Below are 22,332 nucleotides of genomic sequence, written 5' to 3' on the forward strand. Positions count from 1 at the left end.
CTCTTCATTGCCATCTATTGATTTTTCAGTTGTTTAGGTACTACCTATTTACTTCCAAAATGTGGAAGGTTAGGATTTAGCTTTTTCCCACAATGTAAACCCTGCAAACACCCTTCTGTCTTCCCACCCTTCCAACATAGTAGTGTCATCATTGGGTTAAAGCAGTATTCAGCTTTACATTATCGTGACCAAGTAAATGCTATTCACAACTGAGCCATGTAGTACCCTGTAATTACTTTTCCTTTCCTGTATAGTTTTTTCTTTTCTCTGGAGTTAATAATTGCCTTGTTTTCTTGTTTGCTTACATTTTCTGTGTACCTGTCAATTCAGTCCTAAGTTGAATAACTTATCTAATTTTTTTTCTTTTTTTAAAAGATGTTCTTTTGGGGCGCCTGGGTGGCTCAGTCGGTTGAGCGTCCGACTTCAGCTCAGGTCACGATCTTGCGGTCCGTGAGTTCGAGCCCCGCGTCAGGCTCTGGGCTGATGGCCCAGAGCCTGAGCCTGCTTCCGATTCTGTGTCTCCTTCTCTCTCTGCCCCTCCCCCGTTCATGCTGTCTCAAAAATAAATAAATGTTAAAAAAAAAAAAAGATATTCTTTTACTTTTTTTAAGTAATCTCTATATCCGACATGGGGCTCAAGCTCACATCCCCATGATAGTCACATGCTCCACTCACTGAGCCAGCTAGGCATCCCTAATATTTTTTTTAAAACGTTTTCAAATATAGTTGTGTATTAGAAATACCCTAAGAACTTTTTAAAACAATGTTTATTTATTTTTGAGTGAGAGAGAGCGTGACCATGGAAGGGGCAGAGAGAGAGAGAGAGAGGGAGACAGAGAATCCCAAGTAGGCTCTGCACTGTCAATACAGAGCCTGATATGGGGCTCGAAATCACTAACTGTGAGCCAAAACCAAGAGTTGGATGTTCAGTTGACTGAGCCACCAAGGTACCCTGAATTTTTTTCTTGATAAGTTCAAATATTGTATCAGTTTCATCTTCTTTAAGAAATCTCTCCTAAAGCTATCTGCTCTGCTTTAATCTGGACTTTTTGCCCTCTCTAACCAGGGTACACTTGTCATCCTGGATATTCTCTTTGCCTGTCTCCTGTGTTGAATGTTCTGTTCAGAAGGTTTAGGCAAAGCCCAAGGGTTCTAGGGAGAGGGGAGGAGATGGGTCATGGTTTTTCTGAGTTTTGCTTGATCTGTCTAGTTCCTTACCCTTAACTCTGCCTTGTGTTCTCCAGACCAGAGACCCTCAATCATATCCTCTCTAGAAAATAAACCTTTAGTTTTATGCTACAGTACAGAAGAGGCAGTTAATCATGCTGAACAGACAAGTTTAACAACATTCCTTGATCAGGAGTCAAAGGCAGTGGTGCTCCACAGGATAGGAAAGCTAATTTAGGAGCCAGTGACTTAGTGTTTTCATGGATTCCCTTAAAGATGTTCTGGAGGGACAGAGAATAATAATGGGTGAAAAACATTGGCGTCATTAATGCTGAGTCAAAAGTGATAAAGCCACTGAATGTGAAAACATTTTAGGAAAACTTTAACCAATTTATTTTGTTACATATATTTTTTATGGATGTTCAAGAATGATCTAATTTTTAAAAATCCAAACCTAATTTACTCTAAAAGAACTATTTCAGTAAGTATAAAATTTAATAATCTAAGTGAATAATTGACATAATTTGATAATCTTTTTTCTTATAATCAGTGGTGTCTTAGATGGAAGGAAAATAATATTATGGATTTATACCCTTTTTTGTCACATGGGTTTCAAGTATTTTTGTCCATCATTTTTGTCTTTTGTGTGGTATTTTTCATCATATGGAGGTTTTACATTTTTATGTCAGCAAACCCATATATCTTCCTATGTTATAGATTCTGAGCTTTGCCCGAGATATAAAATATTCCTTAGTATTTTCCAGCATTTTTTATAGTTTTATGTTTAATATTTAAATTTTTTAACCCATCTGGATTTATTTTTATTTCCGATAATGCTTTTTTTTGGTTACTTCTCTTCTCATTTTAAATTTTATTTGCTTAACTTTTCCCTTCTCACTTTTTTTTCCCCCTTTTCACTTTTGAACATTAATTTTTCAAGGGCCTAACTTTAGAATGGCTTCATTTCTTTTTTCTTTTTGTAACTTTTAGATAGAGTTTATTACCTTTTATTTCTGAGTAATATAGAGTGATGAATTATCTAACAAGTACAGCTTTTATAGCATGTCATAAATTTTTTTTTAATTTTTTTAATTTTTTATTTATTTTTGAGAGCGAGAGACCGAGTGTCAGTGGGGAGGGGCAGAGAGAGAGGGAGACAGAATCTGAAGCAGGCTCCAGGCTCTGAGCTGTCAGCACAGAGCCCAATGTGGGGCTCAAACCCACAAACTGTGAGATCATGACCTGAGCCGAAGTCTGACGCTCAACCAACGAGCCACCCAGGTGCCCCAGCGTGTCATAAATTTTTAAATATTTTTACTGAGGTGTGATTTATATACCACATACACCTATGATAAGTGTACAATTCAGTGATTTTTTTCATAACTTTGCAGAGTTGTGCAATCATCACAGGCCAACTGTAGAACGTTTCCATCACTCCAGAAAGTTCCTTGTATTCATTTTGGAGTCAGCTCCCATTTTTACCCCCCGTCCCAAATGACCACTGGTGTGCTTTCTGTCTTTACAGATCTGCCTATTTTGGACATATCATATAAATGAAATTATACAATAAATAGTCTTTTGGGCCTGATCTTTTTCACTTAATGTCTTTGAGGTTCATCCACGTTGTAGTATGTATCAGTAGTTCAATCTGTTTGTTGTATTGCTGAATAGTATTCCATCAGATGGACATATGATGTTTTATTTAGATGTCCAACAGTTGAGGGGCGCCTGGGTGGCTCACTCGGCTAAGCGTCCGACTTCAGCTCAGGTCACGATCTCGCAGTTCGTGGGTTCGAGCCCCGCGTCGGGCTCTGTGCTGACAGCTCAGAGCCTGGAGCCTGTTTCAGATTCTGTGTCTCCCTCTCTCTCTGACCCTCCCCCGTTCATGCTCTCTCTCTCTCTGTCTCAAAATAAATAAATGTTAAAAAAAAAAATTAAAAAAAAATTAGATGTCCAACAGTTGACTGGACGTTTGGCTTGTTTTCACTTTGTATCTGTTACGAATAATGCTGCTGTGTGCATCTGTGTAAAAGTTTTTGTGTACACATATGTTTTTAATCTTTTTTTAACTTTTTAAATATTTATTTTTGAGAGAGAATGAAAGTGGGGGAGGGGCAGACAGAGGGAGGCAGAGGATTCAAAGTGGGTTCTGTGCTGAGAGTAGCAATCCTGATGTGGGGCTCAGACCCACAAACCTGAGCCAAAGGCAGACGCTCAACCGACTGAGCCACCCAGGTACCCCATCAATCTCTTGATTATATACCTAGGAGTAGCATTGCTGGGTCAAAGGATAAGTATGTATTTAACATTTTGTAAAACTGCTAAACCCTTCCAAAGTGGCTGCACCATTTACATTCCCACCAACAGTTTAAGAGGGTTTCAGTTTTTCCACATCCTTGCCAACATCTGATATTGTTAGTCTTCTTGATTATAGCCATTCTAATAGGTATGAAGTAGTGTCTCCTTGTGGTTTCAGTTTGCATTTTTTTTTTAATTTTTAATGTTTATTTGTTTTTGAGAGAGGGAGAGACAGATAGAACACAAGCAGGAGAGGGGCAGAGAGAGAGGGAGACACAGAATCCGAAGAGGCTCCAGGCTCTGAGCTGTCAGCACAGAGCCCAACACAGGGCTCGAACTCATGAACCATGAGACTGACCTGAGCCAAAATCGGACTCAACCTACTGAGCCACCCAGGTGCCCCTCAATTTACATTTTTAGTGTTTATTTATTTTGGGAAAGAAAGAGAGCAGCGGAGGGGCATAGAGAGAGGGAGTGAGAGAATCCCATGCTGGCTCCACACTGTCAGCACAGAGCCCAATGTGGGGCTCGATATCACAAACTGTGAGATCCTGACCTAAGCCAAAATCAAGAGTCAGACACTTAACGGACTGAACCAACCACATGCCCCTCAATTTGCATTTTCCTAATGACAGTGATGTTGAGCATCTTTTAATGTGATCGGTAGAGTTGTTTGATTATCTTTTTTGGTGAAATGTTTATTCAAACATCTTTCTAATTCTTAAATTGGCTTGTCTTCTTACTGAGTTCAGCATGCCAAAATTTTTGGTTTGTTGTATTTCTCTGTTTGCTGAAAATCAGTCTGTTATGAACACTGAATTTTATCCCTATCCTATGTATAATTTAAGAGTATTTTCTTAGGGGCACCTGGGTGGCTCGGTTGTTTGAGCTTCCAACTTCAGCTCAGGTAATGATCTCACAGTTCATGAGTTCAAGCCCTGAACTGGACTCACTGCTGTCAGCGCAGAGCCCTCTTTGGATCCTCTGTCCCCTTCTCTCTTTGCACCTCCCCTGCTCACACTCACTCTCTCAAAAATAAATATTTAAGAAAAAAAACTTTTTAAAGTATTTTCTTAATATTTCCCTATGACCAATTTTCAATCCTGTTTTTGTTTTGTGTTTCTACATCCCTTAACATTTTTGTATGAATTTTGTTTGTTCATACAGGCATATAGAGCAAAGTTCACCCTTTTTAGGTGTATAGTTCTATGAATTTTGACAAACTTATAGTAACCTCTATGACAACTGAGATAGAGTATTTCCATCATCCCAGAAAGTTCCTTCATGCTCCTTTGTAGGCAGTCTCTTCCCTCCACTCCAGCCTCTGGCAACTACTGATTTGAATTTTGTTCCCATGGTTTTGCCTATTTCAGAATGTCCTATAAATGGAATCATCCAGTACGTAATTTTTTTGAGTCAAACTCGTTTCACTTAGCATAATGCTCTTGAGATGTGTCCATGTTGTTTGTTATGTGTATCAGTAGTTTCTTTTTATTCCTGAGTAGAAATCCATTGTATGCACCTACCACCATCCTTGAACACCCTATGCAGAGTATTTCATCCCTTTCTCGGGACTTAATAGTTTGAATCATTTTGGTCAACCAGGTAAAAATTTTTAAACATTTAGTAGAAAAAAACGACTTTTGGGGAGCCTGGGTGGCTCAGTCGGTTAAGTGTCCAATTTGGACTCAGGTCATGATTCACGGTTGGTGGGTTTGAGCCCTGCATTGGGCTCTGTGCTGACAGCTCAGAGCCTGGAGGCTGCTTCAGATCCTGTGTCTCCCTCTCTCTCTGCCCCTCCCCTGCTCATGCTCTGTCTCTCTCTCTCAAAAATAAATAAAAACATTAAAAAAAATTTTTTTTACTTATCAAATAAAAATATATGTAAAATATACCTGCCATAATACATCTTTCTCTTGTTGCTCAAAGTGATTTATAAAATTTCTTGCTTTTTTTCCTTTGGTAGGTATTGATTGGCAGGTTCGGCCTCCTTTATCAGGACTTCCTACTCTTGGTAAAGTGTCTCTCAACAGGGAGCTTCATTTTAACACCTCCATTGCTAACTTGGTCATCCTTCGTGGGAAAGATGTGCATAGTGCAGATCTGGGTAAGCAGAAGTTAAGGTGAAAATTAAGATGTACATTTTGCTCATATACATGGTACATGTTTTTTTGTTTGTTTGTTTGTTTTTTAAAGGAAGTTCCTCCCCTGGGGTGCCTGAGTGGCTCAGTCAGTTAAGCATTGGACTTTGGCTTAGGTCATGATCTCATGAGTTTGAGCCCAATGTTAGGCTCTGTGTGGACAGCTGGAGCCTGGAACCTTGCTTCAGATTCTGTGTCTCCCTCTCACTCTGTCCCTCCCCCTCTTGTACTCTGTCAAAAAAATAAAAAATTTTAGGAAAAAAGGAAGTCCCTGAATCTATTTTTAAATTTTTTTTAATGTTTATTTATTTTTGGCAGAGAGAGAGCATGAGTGGGGGAGGGGCAGAGAGAGAGGGAGACACAGGATCCGAAGCAGGCTCCAGGCTCTGAGCTGTCATCACAGAGCCCAACATGGGGCTCCAACTCACAGACCATGAGATCATGACCTGAGCTGAAGTTGGACGCTCAACCGACTCAGCCACCCAGCCTCCCCCCGAATTTATTTTTAAAGAAAGGAAAATAATAACTGTGTTTTAGTAGCAAAGTGTAAGCATTGTATCAGTAATATGTAACTGGACACCAAAAAATAGAAGTGGTTGAAACAAGATATAAATTCTTTCTGTCCTCACCTTATGGCTTTCTCCTCTTGTTTTTTCTTTTTTTTAATTTTTTAATGTTTATTTTTGAGAGGGAGAGACACAGGGTGCAAGCAGGAGAAGGGCAGAGAGAGGGAGACAGAATCTGAAGCGGGCTCCAGGCTCTGAGCTGTCAGCACAGAGCCTGACAAGTGGCCCGAATTCATAAACCGTGAGATCATGACCGAGATAAAGTAGGACACTCAGGCAACTGAGCCACCCGGGTGTCCCATGGCTTCCTCCTCATAGTCCAAGACATCTGTTTGAGCTTCAGCCATCAAATCACATAGGAATGAGCAAAGGAGGGTATGCTGCCTTTTCCTAGGGTCGCACACCACACTCATGTTTGAATAGCTTTGATTGGGACTGAATCTTGTGCTACAACTAGCTGCAAGGGTGTCATGAGCACAGTTAAAATTGGGGAGCTCTGTTACTAAAGAAGGGGAGAACAGGTAATGTAGCACAACTAGGATCTCTGTGACAAGCATTTTGTTACAAAATTTTCAGGAGGTTCAAAGAGCAGTACTCTTATTAGTTTGTTTCTATGGCGAATCTCCAGGTTTGTATTATCCTTATTTGATGATTTTAGCAGTATCAAATTGGCTGCTTCTAGCTATGATAGAAAGAAGACCAAATAATCTAGTCCCTGTAATGCACCTTAGATAAAAAAGTGAAAACTAAAGAGAGATCATTTCAGGTCCATCAGATGGTATACTTTCTCCTACCTCAGAACGTTTTCTTCATAGTCTTCATTTTAGATTCTAAATCAAGAGAATTAATAAGAGGATATATAAAGTAATCAAACTTCCAAAAATTTACCCACAACAAATGACATAGGTACAGAGAGGTGTTCTTGCAAAGATATTCACTGTAGTATCTTTCACACAAAAATGTGGAAACAACCTAAATGCCCAACAGTAGGAAATGTGTTACATAAATTATGGTATATTCACATACTAAGGCTTTAAATATGAGTGATATTTATTGACAGGAAAAAGAGGTTCACACCATACTGGTGAATGAAAACAGACTACAGAACAGCGTGTGTGTAAAATTATATACACAAGAGGGTCAACAAAATGTTCACAATCTTCTCTGGATGGTGACATTTCACCTGTTCAGTTGACTTAAATTTTCTTCTTAGTAGTTCTGGCGTGTAATTCTGAGTGGTGTGAATTACTACTATTTTTTTTACAATGACTATGGGTCATTTATCTAAAAGCACTATAAACTAGTTTTAAATAGGTAAAACAAAAGATTTCTGGTTAAATATTAAAATAAGAAAAATCTGTTTATTAATTTGTTTCCAAAATTAATGATTCATGGTATGAACAATGGCTTAATGTTGTTTTACTCTAGGAGGATTTAAAGATCCAGCACTCTATACTTCTTGGTTAGCGCCTGTTAATGCTTTCAATGTATGGAAAACCCAGCGAGCATTTAGCAAATATGAGAAGTCTGCAGCATTGGTCAGCAATAGCCAGTTCTTACTAAAACCACTTGATACGATTGTGGGCAAAGCATGGAATATGTTTGCTTCAAAGTAAGTAAAAAATAAATCTACAAACCTTTCTTTGTATTATTTATTTATTTATTTACTTACTTATTTACTTTATTTATTTATAGAGAGTGTATGTGAGCAGGGGAGGGGCAGGAGAGAGAGAGAGAGAGAGAAAGAGAAAGAGAATCCCAAGCAGGCTCCATACCCTCAGCACAAATCCTGATGGGGGGCTTAATCTCACAAACTGAAAGATCATGACCTGAACCAAAATCAAAAGTCGGATGCTTATCCGACTGAGCCACCCAGGTGCCCAGAAATCTACAAGTCTTTCTACCCTTAGGAATATAAATCTTAAAACAGAAAGCAGGATCTGGAATGTCTTAGTCTGTTTGATTTGCTCTAACAAAAATAGCACAGACTGCATATCTTATAAACAACAGAAATTTATTTCTCACAGTTCTAGAGGCTAGGAAGTCCAAATTAAATAGTGCTGGCAGATTTGATGTCTACTGAGGAGCTACTTCCTGGTTCATAGGTGATGTCTTTCCCTGTGTCCTCAAATGGCCAAAGAGGCAAAGATCTTTCATGGGCCTCTTTTAAAAGGGCACTGATTCCATTCATGAGGGCTCCACCTTCATGACCTATCACCTTCCAAAGGCCTCACCTCCTAATACTATCACCTTGGGGGTAAGATTTTAATGTATGAATTTTGGGGGAACGCAAACATTCAACCTACAACATGGAGTAAGCATGGCTTACTTTGTAGGTGTGAAATTCAGTCATGTTACTTCAGGCATCATTTTCTTTTCTGCACAATGGGTCCAAAATAAGAGGATATGTAGCGAGGATTAAGTGAGATAACCATGTAAGAATACCTACCACATTGCTGTTAACTCTTGTTGATAAAACGAGTAGTTTCCAAATGAAATGAAAATAAAGTAGAAATTTCATTATAAGGCTGGGACAATAAAATAGTATTCCAAAATAAGATCCTTGGAAGAATGGAAGAGATCCTGATCTTGTTCAGCAAGAAATATTGCAAGTTTAACTCCATTTGCCACTACAAAATGTCTGCTTGATCCTAAGAAATGAGTTATCAGGTCTCCTGACCTCTGCCACAATTACTTGTCAAAGCAGAATTCCTCATATTAATTGGCAAGGCCTCTACTTTGATTATCCAGGATTCCCAAGGGCTCCCCCTTTCCACACGTGGCTATTCCACAAGCCCTGTCCAAAAGGACAGCAGTGAACTCTGTCCTTTTCTGATATTGTTCACTTCCCACTCCCCTTAAATGGCAGCAGCTCTTATTACATCAATTTAATCCATGTCTTCCCCTGACATTCTTTTTAATATTTGTCCTACCTCAGAACATTTGGAGGGTACGGGGTATTAAGAGAACCACCTGGTATAACTGCAAAGTAAATGTCTGAAAAATACGTGGGAGACTTCACTTCATTCCTAGCACTAAATTAATGCATTTCAAGCCTTAGGTAAAAATTCTCAGGCACCTTTTAGAGTTTGTATTGAACCCAGTCATCTCTGTAGGGTGTTCAATATGTGCTTGGTTAGATAACCAAATCTGAATAAGCTTCTTTTTCCTATGTGCTTCTTACTGTCACTCTCTTGGATACTAAAAAGGCGGGGAGCTTGACATAAACTTTCAAAGTTTACTAATCTTTGGAATAAACGTTGAAACAAATATAAGACATTTAAGAGATTCTTCCATCTTCAATTACTCATGAACTAGGACAGTTCTATTTATGGTTTGATTTTAGGAGTTACTAATTTCTCTGAGATTTTTTTTATTTTACATTTTCTGTTTCTTTCATCAGAGCCTACATTCATCAGTACACAAAATTTGGAATTGAAGAAGAGGACTTTCTGGACAGTTTCACATTGTTGGAACAAGTTGTTGCCAGTTACTGCAATCTCTGATCGCCAACAGAGGAGAAAAAGTACCCTAGGTCATTTTGGGGCTAAACAATTTTCAATATTACTTTTTCTGTAAGGTGTTCAGATCCCTACCTGTTAAAGTAACAAAGGTGAATGCTGTTTCCTTTGGCATACCATAACCACAGAAAAGGAGGAAAACTTTATTTTTTTATTTTTTTTTAACGTTTATTTATTATTGAGAGATACAGACAGAGTATGAGCATGGGAGGGGCAGAGAGAGAGGGAGACACAGAATCCGAAGCAGGTTCCAGGTCTGAGCTGTCAGCACAGAGCCCAATGTGGGGCTCGAACTCACAAACCGCAAGATCACAACCTGAGCCGAAGTCAGATGCTTAACTGGCTGAGCCACCCAGGCGCCCCAGGAGGAAAACCTTTATTTCATTTTATTTTATTTTAATTTTTTTTAATTTACATCCAAATTAGCATATAGTGCAACAATGATTTCAGGAATAGATTCCTTAGTGCCCCTTACCTATTTAGCCCATTCCCCCTTCCACAATCCCTCCAGTAACCCTCAGTTTGTTCTCCATATTTATGAGTCTCTTATGTTTTGTACCCCTTCCTGTTTTTATATTTTTTTTGTTTCCCTTCCTTTATGTTCATCTGTTTTGTCTCTTAAAGTCCTCATATGAGTGAAGTCATAGGATTTTTGTCTTTCTCTGACTAATTTCACTTAGCATAATACCCTCCAATTCCATCCACATAGTTGCAAATGGCAAGATTTCATTCTTTTTCATTGCTGAGTAATACTCCATTGTATAGATATACCACATCTTTATCCATTCATCCATCGATGGACATTTAGGCTGGTTCCATACTTTGGCTATTGTTGATAGTGCTGCTATAAACACGGGGGTGCATGTGTCCCTTCGAAACACCACACCTGTATCCCATGGATAAATGCCTAGTAGTGCAATTGCTGGGTTGTAGGGTAGTCCTATTTTTAGTTTTTTGAGGAACCTCCATACTGTTTACAAGAGTGGCTGCACCAGCTTGCATTCCCAAGGAAAACCTTTATACTACATGTTACCTTAGATTATAATAAAAGATAGAAAAGAAGGAAAACCTTTTTTTTTTAAGTTTATTTTATTTATTTTGAGAGAGAGTGTTGTGTGTGAGCAAGGGGGGTGGGGCAGAGAGAGAGGGGGAAGGAGAGAAAATTCCAAGCAGTCTCAACGTTGTCAGCACAGAGCCCATACAGGGCTTGAACTCACAAACTGTGAAATCATGACCTGAGCCAAAACCAAGAGTTGGACTTTAACCGACTGAACCACCCAGGTACTCCTGGAGGGAAACCTCTTAAATGGGAATAGCATGTTTTTGAGGTGCCTGGCTGGCTCAGTCAGAAGAGCCTGTGACTCTTAATCTGGGGGTTATGAGTCCGAGTCCCATGCTGGATGTAGAGATTACTTAAATAAACAAACAAACTTAAAAAAAAATTTTTAATGAAAATAAATGAAAAATAGTATCTTTTCAATGAAAACACTTGGTATTTTTATTTGTAAGAAAAATAATGGTGCTTCAATAAAGAAATTTGGAAACACTTTGCTGAGATGTTGGAACTATGGAACTATACAAGAAAGGGGAATATTCTTTTTCTAAATCTTCCCTTTATTCCAGAAAGGATTCACTAAATATGGGCTAAACTTTCACTACACACTTTTAAACTTAAGAAATTGGCAGTCCTGTATTTGTGTTCCCCTCTGAAGTGAATGCTTTGAACCATAAGAGGGAGCTATTGTCAAATGCTAGAGCATGAACATCTATTTTGAATATTTTATTCTATAACAGGGTAAGATTTTCCACATCAAGCAGCTATTTAAAAATAAATATCAGATCTTGTTAATAAATGTATATTATGCTTTTTAAAATAAATGTATACCATGCTTAAGTACAAAAGTAAGTAAATGTTTGCTTTTCTTAAATTTTCTATCCATCAGAAAACTGGGTCAGTTTTTCTTTTACATCTTGAATACAAGAAAAGAAACTGATTTTATTCAACTAGTGTTTTCAGATTACTTATAGGTATTTATCTGGTGTGGAAGATGTGCTTTTCAGTAAAATGTGTAAGAACTTCACCAAAATTTCATGAAGTTGAGATACTATCCTGTTCTTGATGAAATGGACACAAACAGATGTGGGTTTCACTCAGTAGAACAAAACACACTTGGAAATTGGCAACTGAGTTTGAGGGTAATTGTGTATTTCAATAAAACACATCTCATGCGATGTATTAACACATGTAAAATGGGGAATAAATACAAACGTTGGCCCTTTCTGCCAAATCTACCAGTGGTGATTTATTTTTTATATGGAAAAATGACAGTTCACAGCTTCACTGGTTTCTTCCTTTTCTTTCCATATGGAAATGATTACCTTTTTGCTGTTTTTCTTATCAACTGTTGCTATGATTTAAAATACTGAGCCATATCTTATTTCTAAGGAATGTAAAAAGTGGTCTGTTCAGTTGCTAAAAGGCACACCCCTCTGCTGCATTTTGTTAACCCAAGTGTACTTGAAAAATAATCAGATAATAATTTTTACAAAATAAAGTTAAAAGTAATTATTTTACATTGAAGATATCCAGAGACTGAAACAATTTCCCTAATTGAACCAGCATTAATGAAGACCTGTAACTCACCAGGGGTTAAGCTAATTCTGAGGAACATTGCTAAAAGAGAAGCTAAAGAAAGTCATAAGTATAAATCATTTTATATTTGAGAAAGAAATTCATGTCCAGTGGTGACAAGTGTATTTCTAATTTGACATCTCATGAAATCAATGGCAGGTTAATATTAGAAGAAAGCCCCAATTTGACACAGCTCTGGGTCCATTCACTTATATGAATAGTCTCTGTTATGATCCACAACTGCATTATTTGATGTGTGTAGATACCTAAATATTTGCAGACTTGTTTTAAACATTTACATGGAAAATATTTTTTTGTCTGTGTAGGGTAACAAAATTTTTGGTATCAGTCTTGTGATTTAACTTAAAAACTAATACAAAGAAGCTGATCAAGATAAAGCAGTGTCAGTGGAAATGTACTTTGTGTAGAGAAAACAGCCAATCAGCCAGGACAAAGTAGAATCTTAACTTCCTGGGCATACAGATCCAGAACCTTTAAAATTTATATATATATATATGTGTGTGTGTGTGTGTGTGTGTGTGTGTGTTCATTTGTGACAGAAAGAGTGCAAGCAAAAGAGGGACAGAGAGAGGGAGACATGGAATCCAAAGCAGGCTCCAGGCTCCGAGCTGTCAGCACAGAGCCCGATGCAGGGCTCAAACGAACTGTGAGATCATGACCTGAGTCCAAGGTGGACGCTTAACCAACTGAGCCATCCAGGCGCCCTCAGATCCAGAATCTTTGAACTTGTACTATCTTAGATTACTGGGTAACTGGAGAACTATGTTGTCACTCACATCCCACAGTGCCAGGATGCACCCCCTACAGGCAGTAAGTACAGTGTAAATTCAAATGGCTGCTTATTTTCAAGCCTTTTCATTCTCCATTTGTGCTCTTGTCAAGAGCTGCTTAAGCTGTAGAACCTGTTTCTTCCCATTCGGTCCCTCTTGATTCTAACTTTGCCCCAACAACACTAATCTACAACATCTTTCTCCTTTATTTAACCTGTCACTTAGAACTTAGCAAATGTATCCACAATTCACTGTTGTGGATTGGACAGGGTTCTATTGGACAGGTGTCTATTCTAGACATCTCCGTTTGTTCATTCGTTTATTCAGGCAGTATCTATTCAGTGCCAGGCCTTGAACTAGATGTTAATGATGTAGGAGTCAATACCACATAGTCTGAAGAAGCTTACAATGTAGCTAAGTTACTTTGAACGTCTTAATGCTACAATCCTAGCTTCCTAATTATTTATTATCTTCCACATGTCCGTGTTCCACTTTTTTACAGCAAAGCCGTAGTACAGGGCTAAGAGCTCTAGGCTTTACATTTGTCTGAAACGCCTCCTCACTGGCTCTGTGGACTCTTTTGCAGTATACATACCAATGATTCTTCTCCTGACCACCATGTTTATCACACTTGAATTCCTGTCCAAAATTTTGTTTTAAAACATGCTCCATATGTTCTTATCACAGTATTCTCTCCCCATGAGCCCAAGGTTTGGCAGTCAACCCTTTCTTGTTCTTCAACCTACGTACCAAATACGGCTTTACTAGCTTGTCATTGGCAAAAAATCAGTTATTTAGAAGATGTTTGCTCATCTGTATCAATCACATTGTTTCCTATGGTTCTTAGGGATATGAGCTAAAAGTCTGGCTTTACATATTTAACTAACTTCTTACTCCAATACTCTGAAATGTCTCAGATGATGCAATGTCAGCCTTATTAATAAATGGAACCCCATTTCCAATAGAATGCTTGCACAAGAAGCTAAGGAAATGTAAATATTCAAGTTTCAGGGGAACACAGTGTGGGGTCAGTGTTGTAGAAGATATGGCATTAAAGGGAGAAGAGCAAAAAGAAAATCCCATTTAGATTCCAGGGAGCCAGGGACACAGGAAGAGATGAAAAGGAAAGTTGATGATGCTCCCCACGACCAAAGAATTGCTTACAAGCAAAGAATGGCTTACAAGCATTTTAAGAAAAAGACTTGCTGGTTTTTGAAATATGGACTTTACCTAAAGATAAAAAAAAAAAAAATCTAAGAATAGCTTAAAAAGAAACAGCACATGGCGTCTGGGTGGCTCGGTTGAGCATCTGACTCTTGATTTCAGCTCAGGTCATGATGTCATGGGTCATGAGATCAAGCCCCACATCCGACTTTGCTGATAGTGCAGAGCCTGCTTGGGATTCTCTCTCCCTCTCTTTCTGCCCCTCCCCTGCTCATGATCTGTCTCTCTCTCAAAATAAATTTAAGATAAATACTTTTATGGCTTGTCTACTGATAAGTACACAAAAATTCAAAGACTCTATACTTGATGGGTGATGGGCATTATAGAGGGCACTTGTTGGGATAAGCACTAAATTCTACTCCTGAAACCAATACTGCACTACATATTAACTAACATGATTTAAAAAAAATTCTACACCTGTGCTGTCTAGTAAGGTAACCATTAGCCACATGTGGCTAGTGCTGTATTTGAAAAATACACCTTGGATTTTGAAGACGATATGAATAAAAAATTGTAAAATATTAATATTTTAAATTAATTGTTGGAATATTTTGGATATATTGGGTTAAATTATTCAAATTGGTATACTTGTTTCTTTTTACATTTTATTTATATTTCTAAAAAGTATTTATTTGGAGAGTGCATGTGTGTGCACACGTGGGGGAGGGGCAGAGAGAGGGAGAAAGAATTGAAGCAGGCTCCGCCTTGTTAGCACAGAGCCCAACTTGGGGCTCAGTTGCATAAACCCAAGCTGAAATGAGCCACCCAGGCACCTGCCTTTTCACATTTTAAAATGTAACTACTAAAATTTTATTTATTTATGTATTGCTACTAAAATTTTAAATTAGGGGCGCCTGGGTGGCTCAGTCGGTTAAGCCGCCGACTTTGGCTCAGGTCATGATCTCGCAGTCCGTGAGTTCGAGCCCCGCTTCGGGCCCTGTGCTGACAGCTTGGAGCCTGGAACCTGCTTCGGATTTTGTGTCTCCCTCCCTCTGCCCCTCCCCAGCTCACACTCTGTTTCTGCCTCTCAAAACTGAATAAACGTTAAAAAAAAAACAAAATAAAATTTTAAATTAGATATATGGCTTGAACTGTATTTCTATTGGACAAGGCTATTCTAGACATCTCAGGAGCAAAGTCCTGGGAACTATAGAAAAGGGAGTTGAACAAAGCTTGTTCTTATTAGGTGAGAGGTCATGGGAACATAGTAAGAAACATGACATAAGTCAAAAGATGGGAGTTTCCTTTCTGGGGAAAAAAAAAAAAGCTTTTGCTTAAGCTCAGCTCATGTGAACAGCATGAGAAAGGCAGGATGTGAGCTTAATTCAACAAACATCCATTGACCACCTGCAAGGAAAGACAGTGCTAGGATAGACAGACTTTAAAAGAATGAGTTAAACCTGGCCTCTGTCCTTAAGGAGTTCACCATTTGGTATACTCTTTGCTTCAAAGCATATGCCTGGCTCATGGTAGAAACTCCATGTTTACTGAACAGATTAATATAAATGTCTAAAACACTATGGAAAAGATGTAAAGCTGCAAAACTAGAGGCACACATGAAGCCCGTTAAGGCTCACTTATTATCAACAGATCTCATAACAAATAAAACCGAGGACCTGGAAATACAAATATAATTAAAAATGTTTTGTCTTGGGGCACCTGGGTGGCTCACTCAGTTAAGTGTCCTGACTCTAGGTTTCAGCTCAGGTCATGATCTCATGGTTCATGAGTTCGAGCCTTGAATTGGGCTCTGTGCTGACAGCATAGGGCCTGCTTGGGATTCTCTCGCTCCCTTTCCCACTTGTGCTTCCTCTCTCTCAAAATAAGTAACTTAAAAAATATATTTTGTCTCTGAGCCATCTTATACAGTTAAGAGCCATTTAAAACAATATAAACTCAATGTTTTGATAATGAAGAGACTTTGTAAGTCCTCGCCTAAAATCTAAAACTAGTCCTGGAATTCCAAGCCTTCCAAAGTTTGGCCACGCCCACTGTTCCCTTTATGTATGCTGCAGTAGCCAAGACAAACAGAAATGACTGTTAAGTGTTATGAAAAACCCACAGATTTGTCTATACGGTTATGTTTAATTTTGTTGAGGAAGGACAGGGATGGAGCAATCTATCACTGACTTGAAGATACAGATGAGAGACGTGACCCAGTGATCCTGGCTGCTCCTGCTTTGCCTCCACTGTCAGGCCCCCAAGACCAAGAAGAATGGGAAGCTCAGAGCATTTTTGAGCAGGCCTGAAAGGATACACATTAAATTTCATAGTAATGTCTCTGGAGGAGTATCTTTCTCAGAAGATCTCCCTTTTATACTACGCATTTCTTTTGCTTGGTTTTTATTTTTTTAAGTCATTGCTTCACCCAGTGTGGGGCTTGAACTCACGACTCAGAGATCAAGAGTCACATACTCTTCCAACTGAGCCAGTCAGGCGTCCTGCATATTTTTATTTTTAATTTATTTTTAATTTTTAAAAATGTTTTATTTATTTTTAAGACAGAGAGAGACAGAGCATGAGTGGGGATGGGGCAGAGAGAGAGGGAGGCACAGAATCTGAAGCAGGCTCCAGGCTCTGAGCCGTCAGCACAGAGCCCAACACGGGGCTCGAACTCACAAACTCTGAGATCATAACCTGGGCCGAAGTCAGACACTCAACCGATTGAGCCACCTGGGTGCCCCAGCATATTTTTATTTTAAACAAAGCTTTAAAAATCCAATGTAAGGGGTGCCTGGATGGCTCAGTCAGTTAAGCGTCTGACTCGATTTTAAGCGTCTGACTCAGGTCAGGATCTCATGGTACGTGAGTTCTAGCCCTACATGGGGATCTGTCCTGACAGCATGGAGCCTGCTTGGGATTCTCTCTCTCTCTCTCTCTCTCTCTCTCTCTCTCTCTCTCTCTCTCAAAATAAATTAAAAAAAATCCAACATAAGATAAAATAACTCAAATGATTTTTAAAAGGATGTTAACACTTGGGAGACAGTTTGAAGAATGAAGGAATAAGTCAAATGAATCAGAAGGCAGTAACAAGGGGTGGAAGTAGTAAGCAGCATCGCTGTTCTGTAAATTATCACATAAACAGGTGTAGAATTATAGAATGTTCCATGTACATTCAGGGAACAAACAGGAGGAAGAGGGAAATTAAAGACTACCTTTGGAGTCTTACTATCTCAACATGCCCTTCTAATGAACACTGCCTATCACAAGGAAGACTGAATCAATCAATCTCTCTCTCTCTCTCTCTCTCTCTCTCTCTCTCTCTCTCTCTTTCTCTCTCACATACACAGTCTGACAGCAGCCCAAAAAGTATACTAAAAGGTAGGAAAGATTTTGAGTATGAAAGCACTTTTTAAAAAAAGATTTATTTTTAAATAATCTCTACACCCAATGTGGGGCTCAAACTCACAACCCTGAGTTCAAGGGTCGCATGCTCCACTGACTGAGCCAGCCAGGTGCTCCTGCATGAAAGAACTTTTTACTTCCTCCGTGCAGAGACCAGGGATCTTTTATGCTCCAATGGATTCTTTATGCTTGAAGAGGAAATGGAGAGCATCTGAAAACTTCTTTGATCTCTACATTTTTCTAAAAAGCACTATTTTCAGCTTCCTTTCTTCTTCTGAAATTGTGCAAAGCACTCCCACATACATGCTTTTACTAGATAGGCATCTCTTTATGTCTGATTCCATCAGAAAGCCAGTGACACCCCAATTCTCCCAGGTTTCAACAACTGTGCACCCACCTGAGAAGAGAATACTGAAGTTGTGTACCTCTCTTCCCCACCAAAGGGTTATTACACAAATAAATCTCTCCTTTTGAACTCTGCTCTTCCTGGTGAGTGGTATAATTGTGGTCATATGTCATTTATTCTGAACTCCTAGCCAGCCAACTTCAATAAGCATAACTCATTTATTGAAACATGTAAACAACCCCAGTACCAAAGCAGCCAAATGGAAAGCCGCCTTGACCACATGCTCTAGAAGGTGTAATAAAGCCGTGATTCTGCCTTTTGGCTTGGCAAAGGCAGTTGGGGGGATGCCCTCATATTTACTTCGGAAAACTTATGACATGTGTGTTCTAGGTGGCTGCCACTGCCATCTAGGCTAGCACTACTGGAATCTTGGATTCCAGGACAAATACACAGGAAATCACATTGCCAAACTTTTCTCCTTATAAAGACAATCTATCCAGGAATAACCATCCTCTCAGTTCTCATAGGGAGGAGTCATTCATTAAGCAAGCAGGATACAACAGGGGTGAGGAATTTTAAGGCAGTTTCCTGTGGCCCCAAGGTCTGGTCACAGTGCTGTCTTTAGAAGAACAGTGCTACCTAACAAGTTAAGGCTAAGATGATCACTTATGGAAAAGTACAAAGGATGTATTACTCCAGAGAATTCTCTGGAAAAGTCCAGTTTATTCTCTGACAGAAGTCACAGAGTGGTCTAATGGATAGCACATTCTCAAGTTTAGGAGTTAGAAAACCTGAGAGAGACCCATGGTAGGAGCCACTATCCTGTTGGGCAATGTGTTCAGAACAGAACACTGTTTCTCTCTCTCTCTCAAACTTGCTCCTCCTCCTGTATTCCTGGCCCGGTGATGGATCAGCACTGCTGTCTTCTCAGATTCCTTCTTGACCTTTACTCCAACTTGCCTAGTACCCTGGCACCTCATCTGAGGGAGCCTGCCTTTGAAGCTCCGCTGCTACCCCTCCTGGACCACTGCAACATTCACTCGGCAAACACTGCGAGCCTACCGAGTGCCAGGCCCCGGGGAAACAATGGAGAGTGCAACAGTGCCCGCCCTTACGGGGCTTACGCTCTAGTGAAGGAAACAAGCAAAAACAAGAAAACAGATAAACTACTTTGTGAGTCACATATGTGCTTTCAAGGATACAAAACGGGGCTAAGGCAAAGAGTACCAGAGGTGGGCGGACTGACTTTAGGCGACTCATTGGTCTTGTCTCTTCTACTCGCCCCACACAGAGCTCTCCTACTCGTGCTTTCCTGCTGTCTCAGAGGGCTTTCTCTAGTCAGAACACCTGCCCTCTCTCCACCCTAGCTGGCTATTCAAATGCCACATCCTCATGAAACCTTTTCTGAGCCTTCCTGGTCACCCATTCCCATCCTCTTCTGGGTTCTTTTCTTAATGTTCTTTCCTTCGCTGTTCATTTCACTTTATGTTGTAGTTATCTGTATATAAACACAATACCCCTAAGGAGACTGTAAGTTCCTGGAGGGCAAAGATTACGGTCATTAGTGTTGTCTCTTCCCCACAGTACCTTAAACCAGTGGAGATTTAAAAAGTAAATTTGGAGCACTTGCGTGTCTCAGTTGGTTAAGCGTCCGACTCTTGATTTGGGCTCAGGTCACGATCTCACAGTTCGTGGGTTCAGGCCACCCTTGTGGGCTCTGCGCTGACAGCAAGGAGCCTGCTTGGGATCCTCTGTCTCTCTCCCTCTCTCTCTCTCTCTGCACGACCCCCCCATTTGCATATCCCTCTGTCTTAGAATAAACATTAAAAAAAAATAAAAAGAAAACATCACTTAAAAAAAAGTGAATTTAAAAATGTTTCCCCCTACCAATCTGGTTAATGCCACTTTTGGCTCTATTTCATAGGGTTGTTATGAAGATCAAACAAAATTTAAGATGTGAAAGTGCTTTGAAGGAGAAAAAAGATCTGTACAAATAGAAATTGCTTTGTAATCATAATTCTAGCAAACACCACTTTGGGAACCTGCCCACACAGGATGGCCAGGGATGGAGCCGGCGTTCCCACCCGTGATAAACGCAAGCAGAGGCTGCTCATCTATTTAAATAGCAAACTTTTAGGGCTGTGGGCTTGATTTTCTGTTGTCTTTCTCCATCACCTACTTGTGATCCCAAGATGAGACAAGGATGTAGATAAAAAGCCTGGACTTTTCTACTGGACTTTTCTGTAGAACTGAATGTGTAAGAGCCAGAATGCCTAGGTTTGAATCCTTTCTCTGCTTCCCTTCTTCCCACAGCTAACCACTAAACTTCTCTACCTTAGTTTTCTCACAGGGTTGTTAAGGATTTTAATACTCAACAATACAAACCAACAATGAAAACAGTGCCTGCTTACAAAGTAATCAAACAATCATTATCACAGTTACAGTAATCCACTGTACTTCCTGGGAAAGGGCACATCAGAGGTTCCTGGGACCTAATCTTGATTTGCTGGTATTAATGGGGTTTTGCACAAAAATATACCATAGAAGGGACATGGGAGTGGAAAGGGACGGATACAGTGGCCAGAATGGAGCAGAGGTATCCGAAGAGCCGCAAGAGTGTAGCCACTGTCAGGTTAAGCAGAGAAAGTTTGGCGGCTAGAAGAGGTTAGGCCTGTCACTCAAGTGAAAGGGCCTCCCAAGAGGCTGGGAGGTGCACTAAAAAGTGAAAGGTTGAGAAAGGCCTCCTCTCATTTTCATTTTTTTTTTTTTAAACTAATGAAAAGAGGTTGAGAACAACATGGCTCTTGGATGACTGGTGTGCCAGGCTTCTTCACCACTGCAAAGAGGAGTGAAACTGAGCTGCCGTAGTTTCCAACACAACATGGCGGCCAAAGGAAGATAAGAGTAATCTGAACAGTCTTTTCCCACCTTCAGGGAAGGGCAGAAACATCTCTCTACGAATCTCAAACTGCCTCACTGCATGGAAACTTTTTTTTTTTTTTTTCCATCAGAAACAGGCTGGGACACAATTAAGCAATACTGTCGGGTTGGGTCAGTCAAAAGCATCTGAAGGAAAAAGCTGCTCATGCTCTATCCCCCTTAAGGGGATACATGGCAACAAAGGGAAATGACACATTTGGGATGAAGTGGGGGGAGGAGAGAAAAGTGGCTTACAAAGGCCTCCTTCCAAGAACAAGGCCTTTCCTGAGGGCTTTAGGTGGAAGGCCATCAAATCAATCATTGTAGATACTGCCTGGAAAGTCTCAGAAGAAGGCAGTGACTGTTAATTTAGAAGGCTTGGGGTCCCTCTTAGTCAAAGATGCCCAGAATAAGCCAGAGCCTTCCTCTCAAGAATTCAGGAATGTGGTTTCCAATGCAAATAAAGACTACATTGTAGAACTACCGCTGGAGTGTGTCCAAGCCCTCCTTCTGTCCTTTGAGTCATTTGGACATAGTTAACAATCGGGTTGAACACCTGGGCTGATTAGCCCTGAAGGGGATTTCCAGACTCTATCCAGTAAAATCATCTCCTCCCCTCCTGAAGCAACTCCCTTCCACTCTCTCTGAAGTGTGCTCTCAAGATTCCAAATTTTCTCCGATTCTAGGCTTCCTAGGTTAGAGCACCAACTGCTGCTGACACAAAGAAACAAGGAGCCAAGCAACTTTGTGCTTTTTAAAAAAGTTTATTTTAAATTAAAAGGAACAGATGTCCAATGTTTCAAAAAGCCACACATTTGTGGATTTGGCTGACAAACCGTCTAAGCTGCATCTCATTCCTGTTCCCATAGAGTCAGCCAGCCACTTACAACTGACTCACACTGGGCCACAGTTTGGGCCAGTCTCCCAACTACAGAATTAGAATCCCAGATCTCAAATGAATCCAGGGTGTATGGGTGGAGAGCGGGGGCCATCTAAAATAAATTTCTTTTAATTTAGTAGTATCAACATCCACACAGCAAACTGTGCAAGGCTAGTAGGTCAAATGAGCAAACAGCTGGCACCTGCCTATCCCAGCACCACGCAATTCTAAAGGCAATGAGTAAGCAGCTGTCCAGAACAGGTTTTCATTATAATCCCTTTTATGAGTACTGGTTGAATATGCAAATACATGTATGTTATTTGCTGCAATTCAAGGCCTCACCCCCAAGGCAAACGTATTACCTCAGGTGAACTCCTGGCCTTGTTGGGAAGGGCAGCAACCGAAGCCTCAACCACCAGACACAAATGACTCAATAATCACTTTTAGAATGTTCAAGTACTTCATGTGCTTTCTTTTCTTGTTGTCTTTGAGAATAAAGGAA

The 22,332-nt window shown here is 39.9% G+C and overlaps 1 protein-coding gene across 5 annotated transcripts in view; it reads left to right on the forward strand.

The window, feature by feature from the left end:
• TUBD1 (tubulin delta 1) overlaps positions 1 to 9,943 on the forward strand; it is a 33,110-nt gene extending 23,167 nt beyond the window's left edge. For all 5 annotated transcript variants that reach the window (XM_045045152.1, XM_011289092.3, XM_045045151.1 and 2 more), the window contains 3 exons: positions 5,432 to 5,572; positions 7,601 to 7,784; positions 9,576 to 9,943. In XM_045045152.1, coding sequence (XP_044901087.1) covers positions 5,432 to 5,572; positions 7,601 to 7,784; positions 9,576 to 9,678 — 428 coding nt within the window. In that variant the 3' untranslated portion in view covers positions 9,679 to 9,943. The remainder of the gene's footprint in view (positions 1 to 5,431; positions 5,573 to 7,600; positions 7,785 to 9,575) is intronic.
• Positions 9,944 to 22,332: the final 12,389 nt, after the last annotated feature.

Source organism: Felis catus, chromosome E1 (genome assembly GCF_018350175.1).
Source record: "Felis catus isolate Fca126 chromosome E1, F.catus_Fca126_mat1.0, whole genome shotgun sequence".
NCBI lineage: Eukaryota > Metazoa > Chordata > Mammalia > Carnivora > Felidae > Felis > Felis catus.